This window comes from Nothobranchius furzeri, chromosome 4 (genome assembly GCF_043380555.1).
Source record: "Nothobranchius furzeri strain GRZ-AD chromosome 4, NfurGRZ-RIMD1, whole genome shotgun sequence".
NCBI classification, from domain to species: Eukaryota; Metazoa; Chordata; class Actinopteri; order Cyprinodontiformes; family Nothobranchiidae; genus Nothobranchius; species Nothobranchius furzeri.
Genome location: NC_091744.1, coordinates 86,069,686 through 86,089,671, shown reverse-complemented (window position 1 = coordinate 86,089,671; position 19,986 = coordinate 86,069,686). Strand labels below are relative to the sequence as shown.

The window sequence follows — 19,986 nt, the reverse complement described above, 5'->3', positions numbered from 1 at the left end:
CACGTAAAGAAGTTCTGGCTTTCACCTTACCCAGACTAACAATAGTTAACAGTCACTTAAAAGCCTTATAAAGTTTTTAAGCTTTGTTTGGAAGGAATTTACGTGAAGAAGGAGGCGCTTCACAAAAACAAAAAATGTAAAAATATAAAAAAGAATTTATAAAATGGTTACTAATATATTTAAAATGAGCAAAAATAGACAATTGTGATTTAAAAAATGTTATGAAAGAGAGAGAGTGAACAGGAAAGAGGGAAACCAGTGGATCCTGAGGAAGGTGGAATAGGTGGGGAGAGCAGAATAAAGAGAGAGGTGAAGAAGGTCATACAAAAGCCAGCTTGAACAAGTGAGTCTTCAGCTGCTTTTTAAAGGAGACCACTGAGTCCACTGGTCTCAGGCTCAGGGGGAGAGAGGTCCAGAGTCTGGGGGCCACAGCAGCAGATGATCTGTCACCTTTGACCTTTAGCCTGGTGCTGCACAACCAGTAGGCTTTGATCACTGGACCTCAGGGACCTGCTGGGGGTGTAGGGACTAAGAAGATCACCAATGTAAGATGGTGCTTGTCCATGTAAGGCCCTATAGACCAGAACCAGGATCTTGAAATGAACCCTGAAGTTGACTGGCAGCCAGTGAAGCAGGGTGGTGTTGTGATGATGATGAAGCGCTAGTCAGTTGCATCTAGATGGCTTAATAAATTTAATCCCTTTTTAACAGAGTATGTGGCCATCAATCAAATCAGATTACCAATTACAATTAAACATAATCTGAAGTCATTATTTTTTGTTTTCATTGGAGGATTAAAATTCTAATTACAAAAAATATCAAATTAAATAGAATATTACAAATAGCTCGATTTTCATACTGCTGTCATTATCTAGAGATTTAGTTTTCTTGTTTTTCTTTTATCTTTGAAGCACAAAGTTTCTTCAGGTCACTTCAAACTTCCAACAGCTGGTCTTCAAAATAAAACGAACACTAGTAAAGAGACACACATTTAAAAAGGATTTATTTAAAAACAGTCATTAAACAAAAAATAATTATCTGACAGTTTGAAGTTTTATTCTTAATCCAACTAAATATTTTGTATTAATCTCAGAACCCCCCTAGCCAGTGTGAATCCAGGTTCTGCTTAGTTAGTTGATGGTGAGAACGTCACTCTGGATCTCGTGGCTCAGCTGCGTTTGCAGGTCACTCAGCTTCTTCTTGAGGACCGCCAACGCCGACATGACGATGGTCTCTGGTCGAAGAGAACCGCACGACTCCACGTTGAAATAGAACCTGGATGGAGCAAAAATCCCAAGTTTTCCTTTTCAGAACATCTCAGTTTTGTGTTTTTTTTTTAAAGTAAAAACGATTCCTGAGCTGAACCAAGAACACGCAGAACTTCTTAACAGGAAACATCATTAAAATTATCCTATAATAGAAGTTTATTTACCTTTCTGGCTTTCCGTTTGGGTCGTAGGGAGCCTGAACTTCATCCTCCTCGATCTCAGAGTATTCACTCTTTGGCCTGAGATAAAACACACCATTCTGTTGCTGTTCAGCATTATAATTTACAAGATTTATGGTGAAATGAAGACGTACCACTCCTCAGGTCGTGGATAGACCGTGTGTCTCAGTGCGTTGTCCGGGTCGTACTCAAAGGACACCCCCGCGGTTGGGTTCCACTTGGCGTGCTCCTTACCAAAACCTTTCTTTGCGTACGCTCTGAGCCGAAGCTCCTGACCTTTACGAAGCTTTACCAACAAAATGTCTGTCGTGTTGGTAAACGACACAAACAGAAAATGTAGATAAGCAAAGTGTGGAAGAACACAATGAAATTGTTCCACAAGTATTTTAAAGAGAAACTCGCCCTCTCGCTCAACGTAGTCATTTGGATCATTGTCTCGGCTCCTAGAAGTCACCTAGAAACCCACAAGAGAACGTTAAGCTTTGTGTTCTGCTCTGTGATGCAACTCCAGAGACTGCACACTCACCGGGATGACTCTGGGATTGTTGGACAACAGGTCACGCGAGGTGACGTGACGCGTCTGATCTTCCGTGCACCGAACATCCAGGGTCAGCTCCACGGAGCACTCAGGACAGAAATCTTCACAGGTACAGTCCTGCAGGAGGAGCGGACACGTGGGACAATGATGCTGACACCAACAATAACCACTAGGGCTGCAACAAACGATTATATGGATAATCGATTAATCGGATGGGGTCTCGACACGATTAATCGATTAATCGGATTACATGGGGAAATTTTTTAAAACTGCTAGGGAAACGTTATTTCTCTCCTTCCTTCACTTTATTTAACACAACATTATTAGAAAACAACATGCCATCACCTAAATTGTCTTATAAGGTGTATAGACAGAGACCCTAAGCTACATCTATCTGTGACCTAAAATGCTTGGTCCAAGTTAAACAGCTTAAGGGCAATTCTCATCTGTTTTGTTTGATCTCATCTGTTGACATTTATTTTAAATGTAATTAAACATTGGCTGTGAATTAATCAAAATTGATCACTATTTCCAAAAATGACTGAAAAAATACCAAATAAAGCAAAAGTAAATGAATGCCATCCTCCTTGCGATGATGCCCTGGGCAACTGCCATAAAGTCACATCAAGAAATGCTGCTGATCATTCCAATGATCCCAAATAGACTCACATTAGGCCACATGAAAGCAACTGAACCCAAAAATATATTAACCAGTATATAACTGCACTCTCACACAACACGCCTGCAGCAACAGTTAGGACTCCTCCCTCCCTTTTAAAAGCGCTTTTGCTTCTGAGGACATTGTGGTTGTAAAACCACATGCTAGTAGTCTGGCCCCGGTGTGATCAACCAGTTTCTGCGGGAATGTGACGGCGGAACCAGGGCCAGATTAACACTTTGTTGTACCCTGGGCAACAATATTCAAGGGCTCCATCATCACGACCCGAGGATCACCATAATGTGGTCACATACAGAATATTTTACTGTAATATGCAGTAAATATACTCAATACTTGAATGCCTGACAACACGTAACCCGCCCAGAGTAACCTTTGACCCACCTCGTGTGGACTGACCAATGAGGAGAGGGTCTTAACTTGAGGCCCTCTCTTCATTGGTCAGTCTGCATGAGACTGACTCTCAACTGACGTTCAGTCGTAGGCAGCGAAGCGTCTCTGTGCAGCGCAAAAGCCCGGGTGGACAGTTTGTTTAATGTAGGGTGATCATATTTCCATTTCCAAACAAGAGGACAGGGGATCTGTGCCTATGACGTCACACTATGGCAACGCCACACAAACCATGTTGGGACCCATTTTTTGTAAGAACTAAATTAATATCAGATTCTGCCAATTAAAGGGCTCTAAAACAATTCATATGTAAATATTTTGCATATTTAATGCAAAATCTAATTTTTCTGCTTTAGTGCTGCAACAAGGTTTTATTAATAATAAATTATTATACCTTTTGTTTTACTACAGCATCGGTAAGCTTCCTGTGCACAGATTATTAAGGATGCTTGTTTCAGCTGTGAGATTAGACGATAGGATCAATGAAAAAATAAGTTGTCACACACTCCATGGAAACTTTCAGAGAATCCACAAATAGTGGCTTTCAAATGGTTTTGTTACTTTTAAAAAGTTTAGAAAAGAAGCAGATGAGACAGCGTGTCTGATAATTTAGTTTTTCATCTGATAATATTAGAGCATGTCAGTAATGTCTGAGGGGCTTTTATAAACACTGTATAACTGATACTCCTGGAGAGGGTATGGATTACACAGAGGCTTCTGGGGAGCCCAGTTATGGGGGGGGGGGGGGGGGGGGGCATTTTGCTTTGGCCCCCAAAATGTCTTGAAACGGCCCTGGGTGTGTGACTGAGTTTTGAAGGTGATCTGAATTGTATCAGATGTATAAATATTACATGTGTATAACTTATTGTTTTTTACTGGTAAAAACGTGTAGTGGAGATAAATCTACCTACATTTTACTTTTCAACACTTTGTTTTGTTTTCTTGTTTTTATTTAACTATTTTCCTGTCCTGTCTGTCTCTCATCTTCCTGCATCTCCTCTAAACTCTCCAGAAAATCTGTTGCCTGGATTCTTACCTTTTCACCTCATCAGTTACTTTTGAGCAGATCAAAGGGATCTCCTGACCGCACAGCGGAGAGCGCGTTTTCGATGCTGCGTGAGGTGAAATCACCACAGCACAGGTGATGAGCTCCGCAGTAGCGCGCTTCAGGCACAAATAAGACAAAATAGAGAACATGTGCGGACATGAACGATCGTGTGCTAATTATAGTTTTTTGGTTGAACCACTTTGAGAATGGACCGTGTGCTGGAAGCAGCACGCCTGGATCGCTGCACAACAATGCGGAACCGGTTCGCAGCAGCGCAAGTCTGCCGGCTCTCCCTTGCGCTGATCTGCCGGCTCTCCCTCGCGCTGATCTGACTTGCTCTGGTCTGCGCGCAATGGCGGGCGGGAAGGGGGGGCGCTTTTGGAAGAGTTGTGCGACACAACGAATCGATGACGCAATTCGTTGCCAACGCTTTTAGTAATCGAATTTCATCGAATTTATCGATTCGTTGTTGCAGCCCTAATAACCACTCTGATCATTTATTCCCATACGTCTGTTAACTTTATCCACAATAACTGCAACAGGAACTTAATATCACACAGCTCTGAAACGATGTTAGTCTACAGCGGAAACAAGAAAAGACTCCGTTATAACACTTTGGTCTTCGACCTGCTGAGAAGCTTTGAATACGAACATAATCAGCCGTTTGTGCTGAAACGCCACACTCACCCTTGAATATTGCATTTTATCCACTATGTCATCGCTGGTGAGAGGAATGAGGCCTGAAAACAAACAAACACAGAAATGTTACATCCTGCTTATGCAACACTGCAATCAGCAAAATGAGTTCATGATACAAACCAACTCTGTGTGCGACAAACTCATCGTGCAGCACCGACGAGTTAGCATCAATCTGGATCCAATCGATCGCTGGGAATAAGCTTGGGTTAGTCGTTTCAGTAACGCAGACACAAAATACCCAAACCTAGCTTTTAGAGCCTGTAGGCAAAAACTTGGGATACCAAACTAAACCTGACTTGAACCAGAAAATTAGGATTTTTTCCAAACCAGACTTAAAAAAAAAAAAAGACAGCTTAATCTGAATGACAGCTTGCAGGGGAATCAAACGATTACCTATTGTAGGAACTTCTGACATGAACACACGACGGAGAGAGTTTGCAACCCTAAAAAAACAAAAGAGGAAAAATCTGTGAGGCAATGCAGCAGTAAAAAACTTTCCTGAGCAGGATGGTAGTTTGAAGGAGGCTGTGCTTAAGCCTCTTCATAGATTTTCTACAAATGTACATTAAAACGGGTGGCTGGGCTCTCCCTTTGAGATAGGGGGAGAAGCTCAGTCAGCCAGGAGGGGCTCCCAGTAGACCCGCTGCTCCTCCACATCAAGAGGAGCCAGTTGAGGTGGCTCGGGCATCTGGTCAGGATGCCTCCTGGAGAGGTTTTCCAGGCACGTCCAACTGAAAGGAGGCCTAAAGGGAGGCCCAGGACACACTGGAGGGACTACGTCTCTCAGCTGGACATGGAACACCTTCGGATCCCCCCGGAGGAGATGGCCTAAGAGGCTGGGGAGAGGGAAGTCTGGGCCTTTAGGCTGCTGCCCCTGTGACCTGACCCCCGATAAGCGGACAAAAACGTCCATCCATCCATTTTTGTCCGCTTATCTGGGGTAATGGATGCTGCATTAATAATTCACCTGAGTTACTAAAGTCACAAACACAAATCCATTTGGTGATCTGAATAAAAAACAGTTTCACAGTCATTTGGGTAACTGTCCCTACAACGTTTGACTTTCCCTGTAAAACGCATTCAGGTGCGTTTTAATTCAAATCTGAAAAACAGAAGGCAGGTGTGATGAAATAAACAAAGTAGCATCCCTTTGCATTTTAATTCGTGTTCATCAAAACGGACATGCAAACGCATTTTAACAATTATATAAAGTAATTCATTTCACTTTACTTGAGGTAAAAAATGCGTAAAATAAACGAACTTATCGATGATTTGGGGTTTGGGAACATGAATGTTTTGACGCTAACTACAGTTGAGGCTCACGCTCTGCTCGAATGGAAAAAACAAACAATACTTACGCCAAATCCGTGTTTTCAATAACAAACTTTACGTTTTCGTCCGTCAACTCTGTTATTTTCACCGTTGGCTGGTTAGCGTACGGCATTTTGTGATTTATAAACTAAAATTACGACAAAACCCGTCTTAAGACCTCACGACTTCCACTACCGTGACCTCGGTTTGCAGGCCTCTGCGGAAACATTAGCTGGCAGCTTATTGGCTAGAGATTTCAAGCTACAGTTATGATTGGCTGATATCTTTGTTTGAAGGCGGGCTTTTCTTTCACAACCGGGTTATTAGCGACGGATTGTCCTTCAGAGTAAAAGCACCTAAAGTCTCAACTAATATTTTATTTTGAGCGGCAATATAAATAAGCTTCAACAGCCGGTTAAACACCACTTCATTGCAGGATTTTGATTGCTCCCTTTTTGCTAAAGTGATAACTCCCATTATTTCCATAAAAATGTTATATTTATTGTGAATTTCCATTTTACTCATTACTGCTCTTTAAACATTAACAGAGGGGAAAAAAACACAAATGGTTTAAAAAAATAAAAGCTTGGCTTTGGACACCAGAAGATTCCGTTTTCTACTGTTGCGCCTTTGTTTGTGTGTTTGCTGCAAAAAAATAGAGAAACTGCTTATTCAAAAGAAAGACAACAACAGAACAAAAACATTTTAAACTTTAATGGGTGTGTGGTTCAGTAAATGATATTCATGTTTGCATTTCTATACAACAGAGACGAAGCTGTTTGGATGTGGGGAAACAAAGACACAGATTCTGCAAATGTTCAGAAAGATATCAAATTAAGATTTTCTTTATTCCATAATTTAATTTCTTTCTGAGCCATGTCGTACAATTAAACAAATATTAGAGCAAAAGGAAAACCGATCTTAAGCTCAGAAACTAAATGGCCAAGTGGGACGGAGAGGTTTCCCATCATCGCCTCTGGTTCAGTCCCGTGAGATTCTTCAACTGTAAAATAAACAAAACAGCCAAACATGTGTACATATATAAACAAACTACATACATACAACCAGTGACTTCATGATAAAAACACACAATTAATACTTTTTAAATGATTTCTAATCCTGAAACCTGCGGACCACAGAGCGTTTCTTTACATACGTACGACTGCCGTCATGACCTGTAGGGTTATGAGAATTTGGCGCATGCACATTAGCGTCAGCACGGCTTGGTACGGGACCGGTAAGGAAACCAGAATTTGGTTTCCCACTAGGGCTGGACGATATAGAAAAAATCCTATCGTTTAAAAAAAAAACCTTATCGATCGATATCAATAATTATTGAAAATCCTATGAAAAATGTAGAAAACATATTTTAAGTGCAGCCCTGTCCGTTTTATGTCATTACTTTATGATAAAAACAAGTTGGTTGTGTTACCAGACTTGGCTTTTATTGATTCTCTGCGAATTTTGCAAACCGTTGTTTGTTTTTGTCAGACGTGTAAGAATGAAAATGTTGCCACACGGATGAAGTGCTGCAAGCTTTCCTCGGGACAGTTTCTTCCACCTCTCCTTGCTGCAACATCTTGTTTAAGTCACAGAGCTGTCTGTCTGGGCGGGGAGGGCTTGGGTCTGTGTTTTTGATTGGTTGGGTGGAAGTAATGACTGGTATGAAGCTACTCGATGGGCAACGATGGAGAAGGGAAACTTTTTTTATCTACTCATTTTTTTCATGTCTATCGATCGATAGACATTGTTATTGAATTATTGTTCAGCCCTATTTCTCACATCGGTCAGATATGCATTTTCCATCCCATAGTTTGTTTATTTATTTATTTATTTATATAGCACGTTTAAAACGCAGCATGGGAGAAAGTGCTGCACAGGCTAAACCAAAACACGACCAAAATACCGATCAAAAGCAGATAAAACACGAGGAATACTAAGAACGCATTAAAGCACTAAAACGAGTCGCTGTCCAAAAGCCAGAAGTGGGTCTTTAATCGAGATTTGAAAACCGCCAATGAAGGAGTGGAGCCCTGCACGGGCCTAAAATCTGAGCCCGTGTCCGTCCCGGCCCGAGGGGGTGGAGCCCCAGTCCGACCCGGTCCGAAAAGGTTTTCAGGATTCTCTGGCCCGACCCGAGCCCGGCTTTTTTTTTTAACCTTTCATAATGTTTTAGCGTGATAGGATGCTCAGTGTTCTGATCATCTGTGGGAAGCGTTCTGCAGTAAATAAATAAAAAAGAATGAAAAACAGCATCAATGCAGCTTTTTTTTCTAACAGAGCGTATTTTCCGAGCGGCAGATGGAATTTACGAACACTATATTAATTGGATGCGTTTGTAAATTTAATCTGCCGCTCTGAAAATGCGCTCTCCAGTTAGAAAACAAACCAGCGATAAATGCTGTAATTTTTTAACTGCAGAGCGAATTTATTCACAGAAAAATAGAATGCTGCTGTTTTCATGAGGATAAACGAATGTTTCTGACATCAAAGTGGACATAAAACGGCGTGTTAGAACAGGGCCACATGTTTCAGTCAGCAGTTTGAAAATTTGTTTATATCGGCGCGTTTATAAACCACACACACCTTAACTGAGCTAACGGTGCGTGAGAAGCAGGCAGGTGCTGCTGCGTTCAAGTGTTTCAGCTTTTTTTGTATGAATTCGATTAAAAATAAAGGCGCCCGGCCCGGCCCGGCCCGGCCCGGCCCGGCCCGTGTCCGAGGTAACTACACAGTCGTCGGCCCGAAGGCCGGGCTGACCCCCGGGCCTGGGGCTCCAGTGCAGGGCTCTATGATGGAGCCTGCCGAACTAAAGTTAAAGTTAAAGAGCAAGTCATCCCCTGCCAGATTCTTACTCAACTCCCACTTCCTGTTTGAAAAATGCAACAAATTCTGTTGACTAGCAGACCGAGAGGGTGGAGCCGCTAACAAATACACACACTCATGACATTGTGACATCATAATGTACCATCTAACATCATAGTGTACCTCTTAGCCAATAGCGATGGCAGATTTAAATTCAAATGCAGTGCCTGACGACGGTGCATCGCTGACAGTTTTAGGCAGAATATTTAAATTTTAACTAAGATGCACTAAAGTGCCAAATTATTGACTACACGTGTCTGCAGCATAATCAGACACTCATTTATATAGTTTATCAACAAAAAAAATGTTGATTTGGAGTGACTTGCTCTTTAAAGTCCCATTAGTTGTCACACACACACAGGTGTGTGTGCGAAATTTGTTCTCCGCATTTGACCCATCCCCTGGGGGAGCGGTGAGCTGCAGACACGGCCGCGCTCGGGAACCATTTGGTGGTTTAAACTATAACGGGTAAAGAGTCCGAGGCCATTCTTTTTTCCAGACCTCCCCCTCAGCGGTCCGACTGGGACCGAGGTGACACTACGGACTGACGACTGGTGAGTAGACTCGGCCAGTGGGGCGTTCCCGTGTGTGTGATTCATTTTCACGCTGGACGTTGTCAGGTAAACGTCTCTGTCTGTAGCACGGAGCTGTCAGTGGGAACGGGAGAAGAGAGAGATATCCGTGTGTCCCTGTCCTCCGCATCAGAGCTCTTGTCCCAGCGAGCCGACAGACAGCTGCTCATAGGAGAAAGCAGAGTGTGTGTGTGTGTGTCGCAGCAGCAGAGGACAAGAGTTTTTTGAGGACACACGCAGCAAATTAATAAAATAATGTGGTTCAGAGTCTCCCAAAGCAACACGGCTCACACCTGCTTTGTTTCTTATTATGGAGGACACCGCGGACGTCCTCACGTGTACTAAACGCCGCCCACAGGCTCGGGGTTTACACGTGGACACTACACCGCCCGTTTGAGACCGAGCTGACGCTATCCTCCCCAGACCGTACCGACACTAATGAAGCGTGAAAGACTCACAGTGACAGCGGCTCCCACGAGCCCCTGCACCACAGCTTCGCCAGTCGACTGGACCTAAACAAAGTCAAAACAAAGCAACATTTGCAGAAGGAGCAAGAAAGTCGTGCATGCTGCTACAGACTTTCCTGAGTAGCCTGATTTTATTGCTCACATATTCTTCTCTACCTGCTTGGCTGTGGTGGCCATGTTGACCACATCCTGAATGCGATTATCAAGGAAGGTCCAGGTGTCCTGAAAGTCCGGAGAGGAGTCCTGAAGCATCACCAGCTCTGTGGTGTTATAGATGCCCGTCAGAACGGCCCGCTTAGTGTACCAGTTCATCTGAAGAAGAAACACGTCACGCAAAAATGGAGCTTTTACATTTTCGTCTAAGCAGCAACACATTTAAACCACATTACATTTATTCGTACAGCACATCTAAACACGGCATGAATCCATAATACAAACAATCAAAACTAAAAACTAAATCCAGTAATTCAAATAGAAAGAAAAGGAGACAGAGAATAAGTTAGACTGAATTAAAAGCCAGAGAATAAAAGTGAGTTTTTAAACGAGACTTAAAAAGGGAAAGAGAGGAAGAGAGTCTGATCGGGAGGGGCGAGTGGCTCCAGAGCTTCGGTGCACAAACTGAAAAGGCGCGCTCCCCGTGGGACTTACAGCGGGAGCTAGGGACATGGCGGAGGTGCTGGTCGGCTGATCGGAGGGATCTTGTAGGGACATAAGGGTGAATGAGCTCAGACAAGTAGCCAGGTGCTACGTTATTGAGGGATTTAAACACAAAAACCAGGATCTTAAACTCCATCCAGAGATGGATGGGAAGCCAATGGAGATTTGCGTTCTGCACTAGCTGAAGGCGGGCGAGAGTGGAGGAGATACCGTACGAGTTAGACTAGTCGAGACGGGAGGTAATGAAGGTATGGACAACTGAATGGAGATGACGCCGTTTTTAAAATGGGCTTAACTGTAGGGAGACGCCTCAGGTGGTAAAAACAGGCCTCAACTACCTGGTTGACATGGATGTCCATTTTTAGTTTAGCATCCATTTACTGTAACTGTGTTGGAAAGGAAAAGTATTTAGCACTGAGGAACACATGCAACACTTCACCAAATGAAACAGAAAACTCAGAAACAGAAGAAGTAAGGAAGGAATGGAAGTAAGGCTGTTTAAATTGACTGATTGGTGTTTGTTGTTAGCCTTCTGGCTTTATTATCACTTGTAGGTCACTTTGGACAAAAGCGTCTGCTAAACAAAAGAAACATAAACATACAAGTATGTTGCAGAATCCTTCAAATTATGCAAAGATATGCAAAAGTAAAAATAAAATGTTAAGTTGATTGGAAGTTGGGCGTGGGGTGTTAGTAACCTGAGAGGAAGCAGGCCGGATTGTGTTGGGATGCTGGTGAAAGGGGGACAGGAAGCTGTGAGCAGATGTGAAAGGAGACCGCGGGCGATAGGATCCACTCACGTCTGTGGACCGGTCTCCAGCGTAGTACCAGATGTCGTCTACCATGGTGGAGAGGTGCTTCAGGCTGTCAGGGATGTTGTGAGGAAGGAGCAGCACGCTCATCGCCTGAGAAAACAAACACGAGTCCAAGGATCAAATTTAGTTCATGCTGCCATTTTTAAAAGTTTGAGTCTTCTCAGTGCTCTCCACGTCTACTCTGAATAACCTGTGGCCATGTTTCGATGTAGGGGATGTACATCCGCAGCCGGGTCTCTATTGCATCTCTGAGAAACTCTGCCGTCTTCTTTGGTCTGCAGCACAGTTATCACAATAAATAAAAAAGGAAGAATTGTTCAAATATGGAAAAGAAATGAACAAAAAGGCGTCTCCAATATTTGTCCATTTATCATGTTCAGTATACATTTAATTATAATACATTTTAATTAAATGTTTTTTCCAAATCCAATTTTATTTATAAAGGACATTCAACAAGGCGTTACAACCAAACAAGGAGCTGTACACTAAAAATGTTAGTTAATTAAACCGGCGTCAGACCGTCATGTAGAACAGAGATAAAAGATCAAAAGGAAAAACAACAAAATTCCTAAAACTAACAGTTAAAAATCAATAAAACACAGGGAGAATAAAAAATAAGAAAAACAATTTAAAAAAGAACCTCAATATTTTTTTTATTGGCATCTTCCACCAAATGTTCAAGCCTTTCACTTCCTGACCACGAGCAATGAAGTTATACGTACTCGGCATGGCCCTGCTGGACCTGATTATGTTGTTCTGCCAGAACTTCCGTTAGCTTCGAGTTACACTGGGCGATGAAATGCAGGACCAGGTCTCCGGCTCCGTTGGAGAACATGCCAGCGGAGGCGGAGGACAGACCCAGAACCTGGCGCCAAAACAACCACATTAGAAGACTTTTCATCAGCTACTACCTGCGTGCTTTACTCTCACGTGGATCAGATATTTGTACAGCAACCATTAAACAAAAGACAAATGCTTCTCACCGCATCATACAAGCTTTAAGCTACATGTTGTGTTTTTATCACCTCGGCACCAGCAGCGATAGCTTCCATCGACCAGCCGTGCTGCGGGACAAACTCCAGGGCAGAGGTCAGGATACGAGCCTGCAGCTGCTCCTCTGTCTCATACTCCTCATCCTGCTCGCTTCACGTACGGATGGAGTTGTATTTGAGCAACAATGAAAGAGAAGAAGAAGAGGGGTGCAAAGGCAGCTCATTTTGATTGATCAAAATAAAAAAACATGGACCTTTTATCAAAATGAAAAAGGTAAAGATCCAACTGTTTCATGCTGACTGACCTGGGGTTTGTTCCGTCAGCTGCTGGATCGGATTCATGCTGGAAATCTGCTTCTGTGTTCTGATCAGCTGAGTGAGTCTGGCTGTGCTCTTGGTACGTTGTGGAGGATGAGGAAGGGGATGACGCAAAAGAAGTGGATTTATCAGATTTGGACTCATCCTGCAGCTTCAGCGCTGCACAGTGGAAACCTCGACTCAGGCTACGGTGCTGAGGGTTTGCTGCTGCTGGGGCAGCAACCGCTAAAAGGAAGAAGAATTAAATCAATGTCTATGACGCTTAAGCCAGGGGTGCCCAAAATGTAAACCCACAGGGTCTTTTTGACCTCTGGAACAATTTCTTGCAGACCTCATGTGCACTTCAGGAGTTTTACAGTTTGGTTCAAAAGCACAACTTTAAAGGTTTTCTGTTTCATTCTTTATTATTGTAAGGTTTAGCAAAAATGCAGTTAAATACAATACAACGTATCTGACTTTAACTGACCCCCAACAAGTTTTGGGGTAAATCTTAGAAAAAAATAAATAAAAGTAACTATATATAAATAAATACAAACAAAATAAAGACACCTTGAATTTGACTGTACTGAAGTGAACTGAAATTGTTTTAAATGTGACTGAAGTGTATTTAAAATTAAATCATTGGGTTGGTTTTTATGAAACATAAACAGTAACTGACCCGAGTTTGTTTACGGTGCCCTGATTTTGTAATCACGGCCAAACTAAAAATGTAGCTACGAATGTGTTCGTGTCGTCAATCGTAGGTTTCTCATCGTACAAGTAAAGTATTCGCAGCTGTTTATAGACGATCACAAACACTGACAGCTTTGCATAACTGATGAGAAGACGCCCCCCAGCTGCAGCAACCTCCGTGTTTACACAGCTTTATGTCTTAAAAGTTTATGTCTGGCAAATTTGATCATATTAGTGTAGACATTTTAGTATTAACAATTATTTTTTATTAAACTACAGCCCCTTTAATGTAAGAAATTGTCCTTCATTATCACCTTCTGAACTGAAATGACTTTGCCTGTGTGGCTATCGTCAATTCAGGCTCGTTTCTTAGCTTTAACAATAAAAAACTAAATCATAGTAAAAGCATGCTTTTTCTACGGGCTGTCCAATGTTTAAACGAAAAATAGACAAAAAAAAAAAAGTCTGTTTTACCGCCGCCCAGTCCTCGGAGGACCCGTCCAGCCCGCAATCCTCTCAGAAGCGCGGCCATATTAGCCGAAAGGCTCACAGCTACGTCACTTTACCGCGACTCTTAGATAACGGAAGTCAAGCAGACTTAAATTAGTGCCCTTCAACTAAAAAAAAAATGTATATATTGAAGTTAATTTTTTTAACCATTAATTTTTTACTTTTACCCTAAAAGGAACAAAAAAATATTTATAAAATCTCAAAAGAACATCCTTATCAGCATATAATGACTTTAATAAACAGTATGTCTAGAGAATTCGGTCGATTATTTTATTTTGAAAATTAGAAACAGGAAACTGAGGCGAACGTAAGCGTACGTGACTTTTTAACGAACAGGAGGATAGCAGGTGAGTCTGTGAGAACAGTTGCTGGAAATGTGTTTTGTTTAGAAAATGTAATTTAATGAAAAGCTTCAAAGTAACACGGTACAAACGTACGTGTACGTTCATTGGAGGTAGATGTTTATCGGATTTAAACAATCTAAAAACGGTAAGAAATCTGAAAAATGTCCTCAACAGTTAGAACTGCGTCACTCTGCTTTTTGCTACGTTTCGGATGTTTGAAGTGAACACTTTTGTCCCGTGTTAAACACCGAAGCATCACTCACATTTTAATAATAGTTAAAAAAAACAGTATTGTCATACGTATTTTTATTACTTTGGTCGTAGGTTTGATACCGTAGTCAGGGCAGGTGTGCTATGTTTACTGTAATAATTTGTGTTTACATGGATGTGAAACTGCTCATTTAGCTTGACTTACTCTGTTGACACATCTAGGATCAAAGCAGCAAGCCTGTTATTTTCTCTCCCAGCATTTTTCTTTGCTGATATAAAAATACTACACACCTTTGTGTTTCACTATTGCAAGAATTTTTTGATCAAACGTTATAATGAAGACCTGAACTTTCTAATTAGGTGTGAATCAATAAAGTGCAGTGATGTGTGTGAAATCCTATCTGCATTATCCTCGTGTTGATGGTTTAACCCTTCATTGTTTAAACTAATGTAGTTTCTGTGTTTGCGCTGATTTCCTTAACCAGCTTCTTTATTTTACAGATTTGAGTAAATCGGCGACTAGATCTTTCTTCGGGAAACCATGGCAGACCTCGGTATCAAGGCAGGAGACACGGTTCTGTTGGTGTGGGCGCAGCCATCTTCGCCAGAAGCCTTAAAACAGTATGCAGAACAACTGAGTTCTGTTGTTGGGGTGGATGGAAAAGTGGCAGTAGAGAACATGGAGAGAATGTTACTCTGTGAGTCCTAAAGTTTATTTTATACTGAGCTAGACTTGGTGATTATTATCACACATCAGCACACACATGCTGTGAAATGTTCGCTATGATATTCCGACAGTTATTAAAACATAAAAGAAGTTGGTAGAATACCAGTAAATGTTTTTCCCCTCTTATTTCAGCCTCTCATGCAGCGTCCTCCTTTGATTGGGTACTCTCCTGCCTCTTGGCTGATGGCTCCTCCATCCACAGTTCAGACGTTTTGGCAGAAATGGTCAGAGTGCTCAAACCTGGTGGCAGGCTGGTCCTGGAAGAGCCGGTTACAGGTTGGAGACACTGTCTCTTATGTGGTGGATCAAATGTTTTTCCTCACCCTCTTCTTGAATGACACAAGGCAAGGTTTGTGGGCGACGGTGGCGCAGGAGTTAAGCGCTCGCCCCGTAATCGGAAGGTTGCAGGTTCGAGCCCCGCTCAGTCTGTCGCTGTCGTTGTGTCCTTGGGCAAGACTTAACCCTCCTCCTTGCCTGCTGGTGGTGTTCAGAGGGACCGGTGGTGCCTGTGCTCGGCAGCCTCACCTCTGTCTGTGTGCCCCAGGGCAGCTGTGGCTACAGTGTAGCTCATCACCACCAGTGTGTGAATGGCTGTTTGTGTTGTAAAGCGCCTTGGGGGGTCCCAGGACTCTAGTGCTACATCAAATGCAGGCCATTTTAGGCATGAATTAGATGTGTAACACTTGTTTTTGTGTTCTGCGTTTAAATGAAGCCCTCATACATTTTTACAAGTTTATCAAAATCATCGGATGATGAAATGTTTCCGTTTGGAATGATTCTAGATGACGACGATGTTCATTTTTAGGCACCGAAGCACAGAGCGTGAGGACGACTGAGAAACTCATGTCAACGCTGAAGTTGTGTGGCTTCATGTCAGTAACAGAGGTGAGTTAGGGTTAGGGTCAGTTTCCGTTTCTAATGTTGTTTATTTGGCGGTTATTATTGAAATCACATTTTCCAGTAGGATTAAAGAGTGAATGTCTTATTTCTGAAGTCTCCTTAGGTCCGCTCACAGTTTTGTTCCTCTCACCGTTCAGGTCAGTAAAACAGAACTCGGCGCCGAGGCGTTGAGCTCCTTTAGAGCAGCAACCGGTTACCAAGGAAACACTCTGTCCCGAGTTCGTGTGTCTGCCTCCAAACCCAACTATGAGGTGGGATCTTCCAGCCAGATCAAGCTGTCATTTGGAAAAAAGACACCCAAGCCAGGTAGGTTTACAGTTGAATGGCCTTGCTTTCCTTTTATTTAGGAGATGATTATCATTTCTGGTCAAATGTTTGTTTTCAGCGGAGAAACCTGCTCTGGATCCCAACACGGTGAAAATGTGGACGTTGTCGGCCAACGACATGAATGACGACGATGTGGTGAGTTCACGACTGGCGCTGGACGCCTTGAAGGGAACGTCTCTGAATGCAATAAAAGAAAACCTCTGGCTCTGCTAGCCTCACTTGTGTTCCTGCTAACGTCAGGATTTGCTGGATTCTGATGCGCTGCTCGATGAAGAGGACTTAAAGAAGCCAGATCCAGCTTCTTTGAAAGCTGCAAGTTGTGGTGAAGGAGGTACCAAGAAGAAGAAAGCCTGCAAGAACTGGTGAGTTCACCACTTAAAAGGATGTTTTATGTATTTTACTAACAACCTCTGTAATTAGATTAGTATTAGTAGCTTCAGTTGTTGCATTACAATTCAAACACTTCTGGTTAAACTGCAGGGGTCTCATTTATCAAGCTTGCTTACGCACAAAACGGGGTCGGAAAACTGCGTAAGCAATTTTCCACGCAAACTTTGGGATTTATGAAAGAAAACTTAGCGGAAAAATGTGCGCAACTTTAAGTTGACTAAGGACCTGGCTTACGCACATGCTGGACATGGAGAGCACCTGCAGCGCTGCTGCTGAGAAGATACAGTTATGAAATCCTGCAGAATACGGAATGCAGAATATCAGCAGGGGGACAGATTGAGACCGAACATCATGCGTCTGTGACGGTGTGTGTCCTGTCACTGTGACCCGACTGATCATGCGCCCTGGCTACTTGTACAAGGGAGATCTCCGTTTGGCTGACTGGTTAGCGCGCCTGACTTTCACCCGGGAGTCTGGGGATCGAACCCCGATTAGACCACTCTTTTTATATCCGCCACAGATCTCTCTGAAGAAGTCAGCATTGACGGCTTCAGCAACGCTGTGCCACTCCGTGGATTTTCTCTTATTTGTTTTGCAAAAGCACTTCCTTTCATTTCTCCACCTCACCCACAGGTACCTCAACTTCTGCTTCTGTGAAATAGCGCTTCCTTGATCTGCCGTGATCTACGGTCGCCATGTCATTGGCGGAGCGCTGCAACAGCCGGTTTATGTATATGCATGAGATCCACAAGGCACTTTGCATTGACTATTTATGGCAGTAAGTGGGCGTGGTGAGGGCGGGATGTGACTAAAAAGCAGCTGAGAAACATTCTCGTTAGTCTCTGATTTATGGAGCGGAGATTGCGTGCAGCTGTGCGTCCTCCATGTTTGATAGATCACAAACCTGCTTGGCGTAAGTTCATATTTTTTGCTGAGCTTAACTCATTCACTGCAAATGACTAAAGTCGTCATTTGCATGTTTTTACTGTGTGGGCGTCGGACGAGCCCCCGCGCCGAGAGAACAAACATCTCAGCTCTGAAGCCGATCTTCATCCGCACACGTCACGTGATCAGGAAGCAGAACATCCATGTGTTGGGAGATCGTTTTGGGCCGCTGCTGTAAAAAAAGTGAGGCGCGAACCGGAAAAGCTTCTGCCGATCGCAACTGAACAACGGATTATGAAAGAACGAATAACGCTCGAAACGCACAGGTTCTTCCTGATGTAAGAGGTGAGTCTCTGCTTTGTTTTGGTTGTTTTGGCGTCGACATCATGCTAGCGCGCAACATTCTGTCACTCTTAAAAAAACGGTGAGAAATGCTGGCAGCGAAGGGCTTTACCAATCAGGAAACGGCTGGCGGTGAATGAGTTAAGGACGGTTTTAGTAAGGATTCTACGCAATGTTTGATAAATGAGACCCCTGGTCTTCCATCAGAAATAATACAAACCACCTTTGCTGTGAATATTTCTAATAATCCTTTTCATGACCTGCTGTGTTTGTAGCACTTGTGGACTCGCTGAAGAGTTGGAGGAGAGTAAAGAGAAACAGAAAACTAACCTTCCAAAGTCCGCATGTGGCAGTGTGAGTAGACGTGTTCTTGTTTGATCTGAACCAACTCCTGAGGAAATGACAACTCTGACTTCTTTGTGGCAGTGTTACCTTGGCGACGCCTTCCGATGTGCCAGCTGCCCATATTTGGGGATGCCAGCCTTTAAACCAGGAGAGAAGATTGTTCTAGACAACAAAACGCTGACGGACGCTTGAAGGGAAAAGCTTCCACGGTTCTGCTGCTCGTGCTTCGAGACATTTACATTCCTCTTTATTCCATCCTCCAAGGTTTCCTTTGGGATTTTTCTCCGGACATGTCTGCTGACAGGGATGCGAGTGAGATGAGTTTCCTCTCATGAGATTGGAGTTCAGCGAGAGTGAGATGGGAAATAAAAGCAAATTAAACAGAAAACAAATTTGATTTACTTTTGAGTTTGTAAATTATGGTGAATTTGTGCTTTAAAATCATCTGTGCGCTTAATCCCTGAATCAGGAAGTGATGTCATCTCTGCAGGGTATCCGCGGGTCCTTTAAAAAGTCTTAAATTAGCTTTTCCAAATTTAAGGCCTTAAAAATCATTAAAAATGACAAATAATCCTTAAATACAGTTTCCAAAAGTCTTAAATTTTCAAAGACCCAATAAACAAGATTATTTTATTTCTATGAAATTTTCATGAATTCCTAGTTAGTCTTCAGCAGTTTTTGTGTGTGATATTGGCGTAAGCGGAACCGTACACATTCAGTTGCTTGTGAAAGGGGGCTATTTTTAGATGAGCACATTAGCTGGTTAAACTAGTGGGAGCTTGCGCCATGGGGAAGTGCAAGTTCGATGGTAACTGGGTGGCTAATGCTATGTTCGCAACGCGGTTAGCACCGGTTCCAGGCAATAGCTGGAAAATAAAGCTTAAATTTAATTATAAAAATAGCTTAAATTTGGTCTAAGTGGCCTTAAAAAAGGTCTTAAAAAGTCTTAAATTTGGCTCCCTTAAACCTGCAGATACCCTGTCTCTGATGTACACAGAGCCGTGCAAATGAAACTAAACAGGAGCGAGAGAGCCCGAGTCTGGTAAGGAGATAACTTACACAGGTTATCTGCAGGTTTAAGGGAGCCACATTTAAGACTTTTTAAGGCCACTTTGACCAAATTTAAGCTCTTTTTAAAATTTAAGTTAAAGGGGCATTATGGAAGTTTGACAGCCAAAACTCGGCAGCCTCGCCTCTGTCAGTGCGCCCCAGGGCAGCTGTGGCTACATTGTAGCTCATCCCCACCAGTGTGTGAATGTGTGTGTGAATGGGTGAATGACTGATTGTGTTGTAAAGCGCCTTGGGGGGTTTCAAGAACTCTAGAAGGCGCTATATCAAATACAGGCCATTTACCATTTTACATTAATGGTATATTTTTTTTTTACAGTAAGATGCTCAAATTTTTATTTGAGACTCGCCGAACGGCATTGAATTCACAGATAAAAAGATGTGGGTTCAACTTTCATTTTGGAACAATTTTTCAAGCAAGGGAAGGGAATGATCTGAGCATGCAGGAGGACTGACCCATCATAAACCTTT

At 42.7% G+C, this 19,986-nt stretch overlaps 3 protein-coding genes across 5 annotated transcripts; 1 reads left to right on the top strand and 2 right to left on the bottom strand.

Moving 5' to 3' along the window:
* Positions 1-986: 986 nt before the first annotated feature.
* Positions 987-6,346, bottom strand: polr2c (RNA polymerase II subunit C). Its single transcript, XM_015965331.3, has 9 exons — positions 6,157-6,346; positions 5,192-5,241; positions 4,919-4,987; positions 4,787-4,839; positions 1,974-2,102; positions 1,850-1,901; positions 1,582-1,750; positions 1,433-1,507; positions 987-1,275 (listed from the first exon to the last, which is right to left on the bottom strand). The coding sequence occupies exons 1-9, from the start codon at positions 6,240-6,242 to the stop codon at positions 1,131-1,133; spliced, it is 828 nt and encodes a 275-aa protein (XP_015820817.1). The 5' UTR covers positions 6,243-6,346; the 3' UTR covers positions 987-1,130.
* A 462-nt stretch (positions 6,347-6,808) lies between these two features.
* Positions 6,809-14,069, bottom strand: coq9 (coenzyme Q9 homolog (S. cerevisiae)). 2 transcript variants are annotated; one of them, XM_054733455.2, is made up of 10 exons: positions 13,942-14,069; positions 12,783-13,020; positions 12,511-12,628; positions 12,208-12,350; positions 11,676-11,760; positions 11,471-11,575; positions 11,369-11,401; positions 10,170-10,325; positions 10,005-10,058; positions 6,809-7,112 (listed from the first exon to the last, which is right to left on the bottom strand). In XM_054733455.2, exons 1-10 carry the CDS (start codon positions 13,997-13,999, stop codon positions 7,077-7,079), a joined length of 1,026 nt encoding a protein of 341 aa, XP_054589430.2. In that variant the 5' UTR covers positions 14,000-14,069; the 3' UTR covers positions 6,809-7,076. The 2 variants fall into 2 exon arrangements, with proteins under 2 accessions (XP_054589430.2, XP_015820816.3); XM_015965330.3 differs by lacking the exon at positions 11,369-11,401 and having other exon boundaries at positions 13,942-14,068.
* A 172-nt stretch (positions 14,070-14,241) lies between these two features.
* Positions 14,242-18,839, top strand: ciapin1 (cytokine induced apoptosis inhibitor 1). Of its 2 annotated transcripts, none has more exons than XM_015965328.3 (9): positions 14,242-14,324; positions 15,033-15,229; positions 15,391-15,534; positions 16,064-16,143; positions 16,296-16,464; positions 16,544-16,620; positions 16,726-16,847; positions 18,378-18,456; positions 18,529-18,839. In XM_015965328.3, the coding sequence occupies exons 2-9, from the start codon at positions 15,073-15,075 to the stop codon at positions 18,637-18,639; spliced, it is 939 nt and encodes a 312-aa protein (XP_015820814.1). In that variant the 5' UTR covers positions 14,242-14,324; positions 15,033-15,072; the 3' UTR covers positions 18,640-18,839. The 2 variants fall into 2 exon arrangements, with proteins under 2 accessions (XP_015820814.1, XP_015820813.1); XM_015965327.3 differs by having other exon boundaries at positions 14,324-14,466.
* Positions 18,840-19,986: the final 1,147 nt, after the last annotated feature.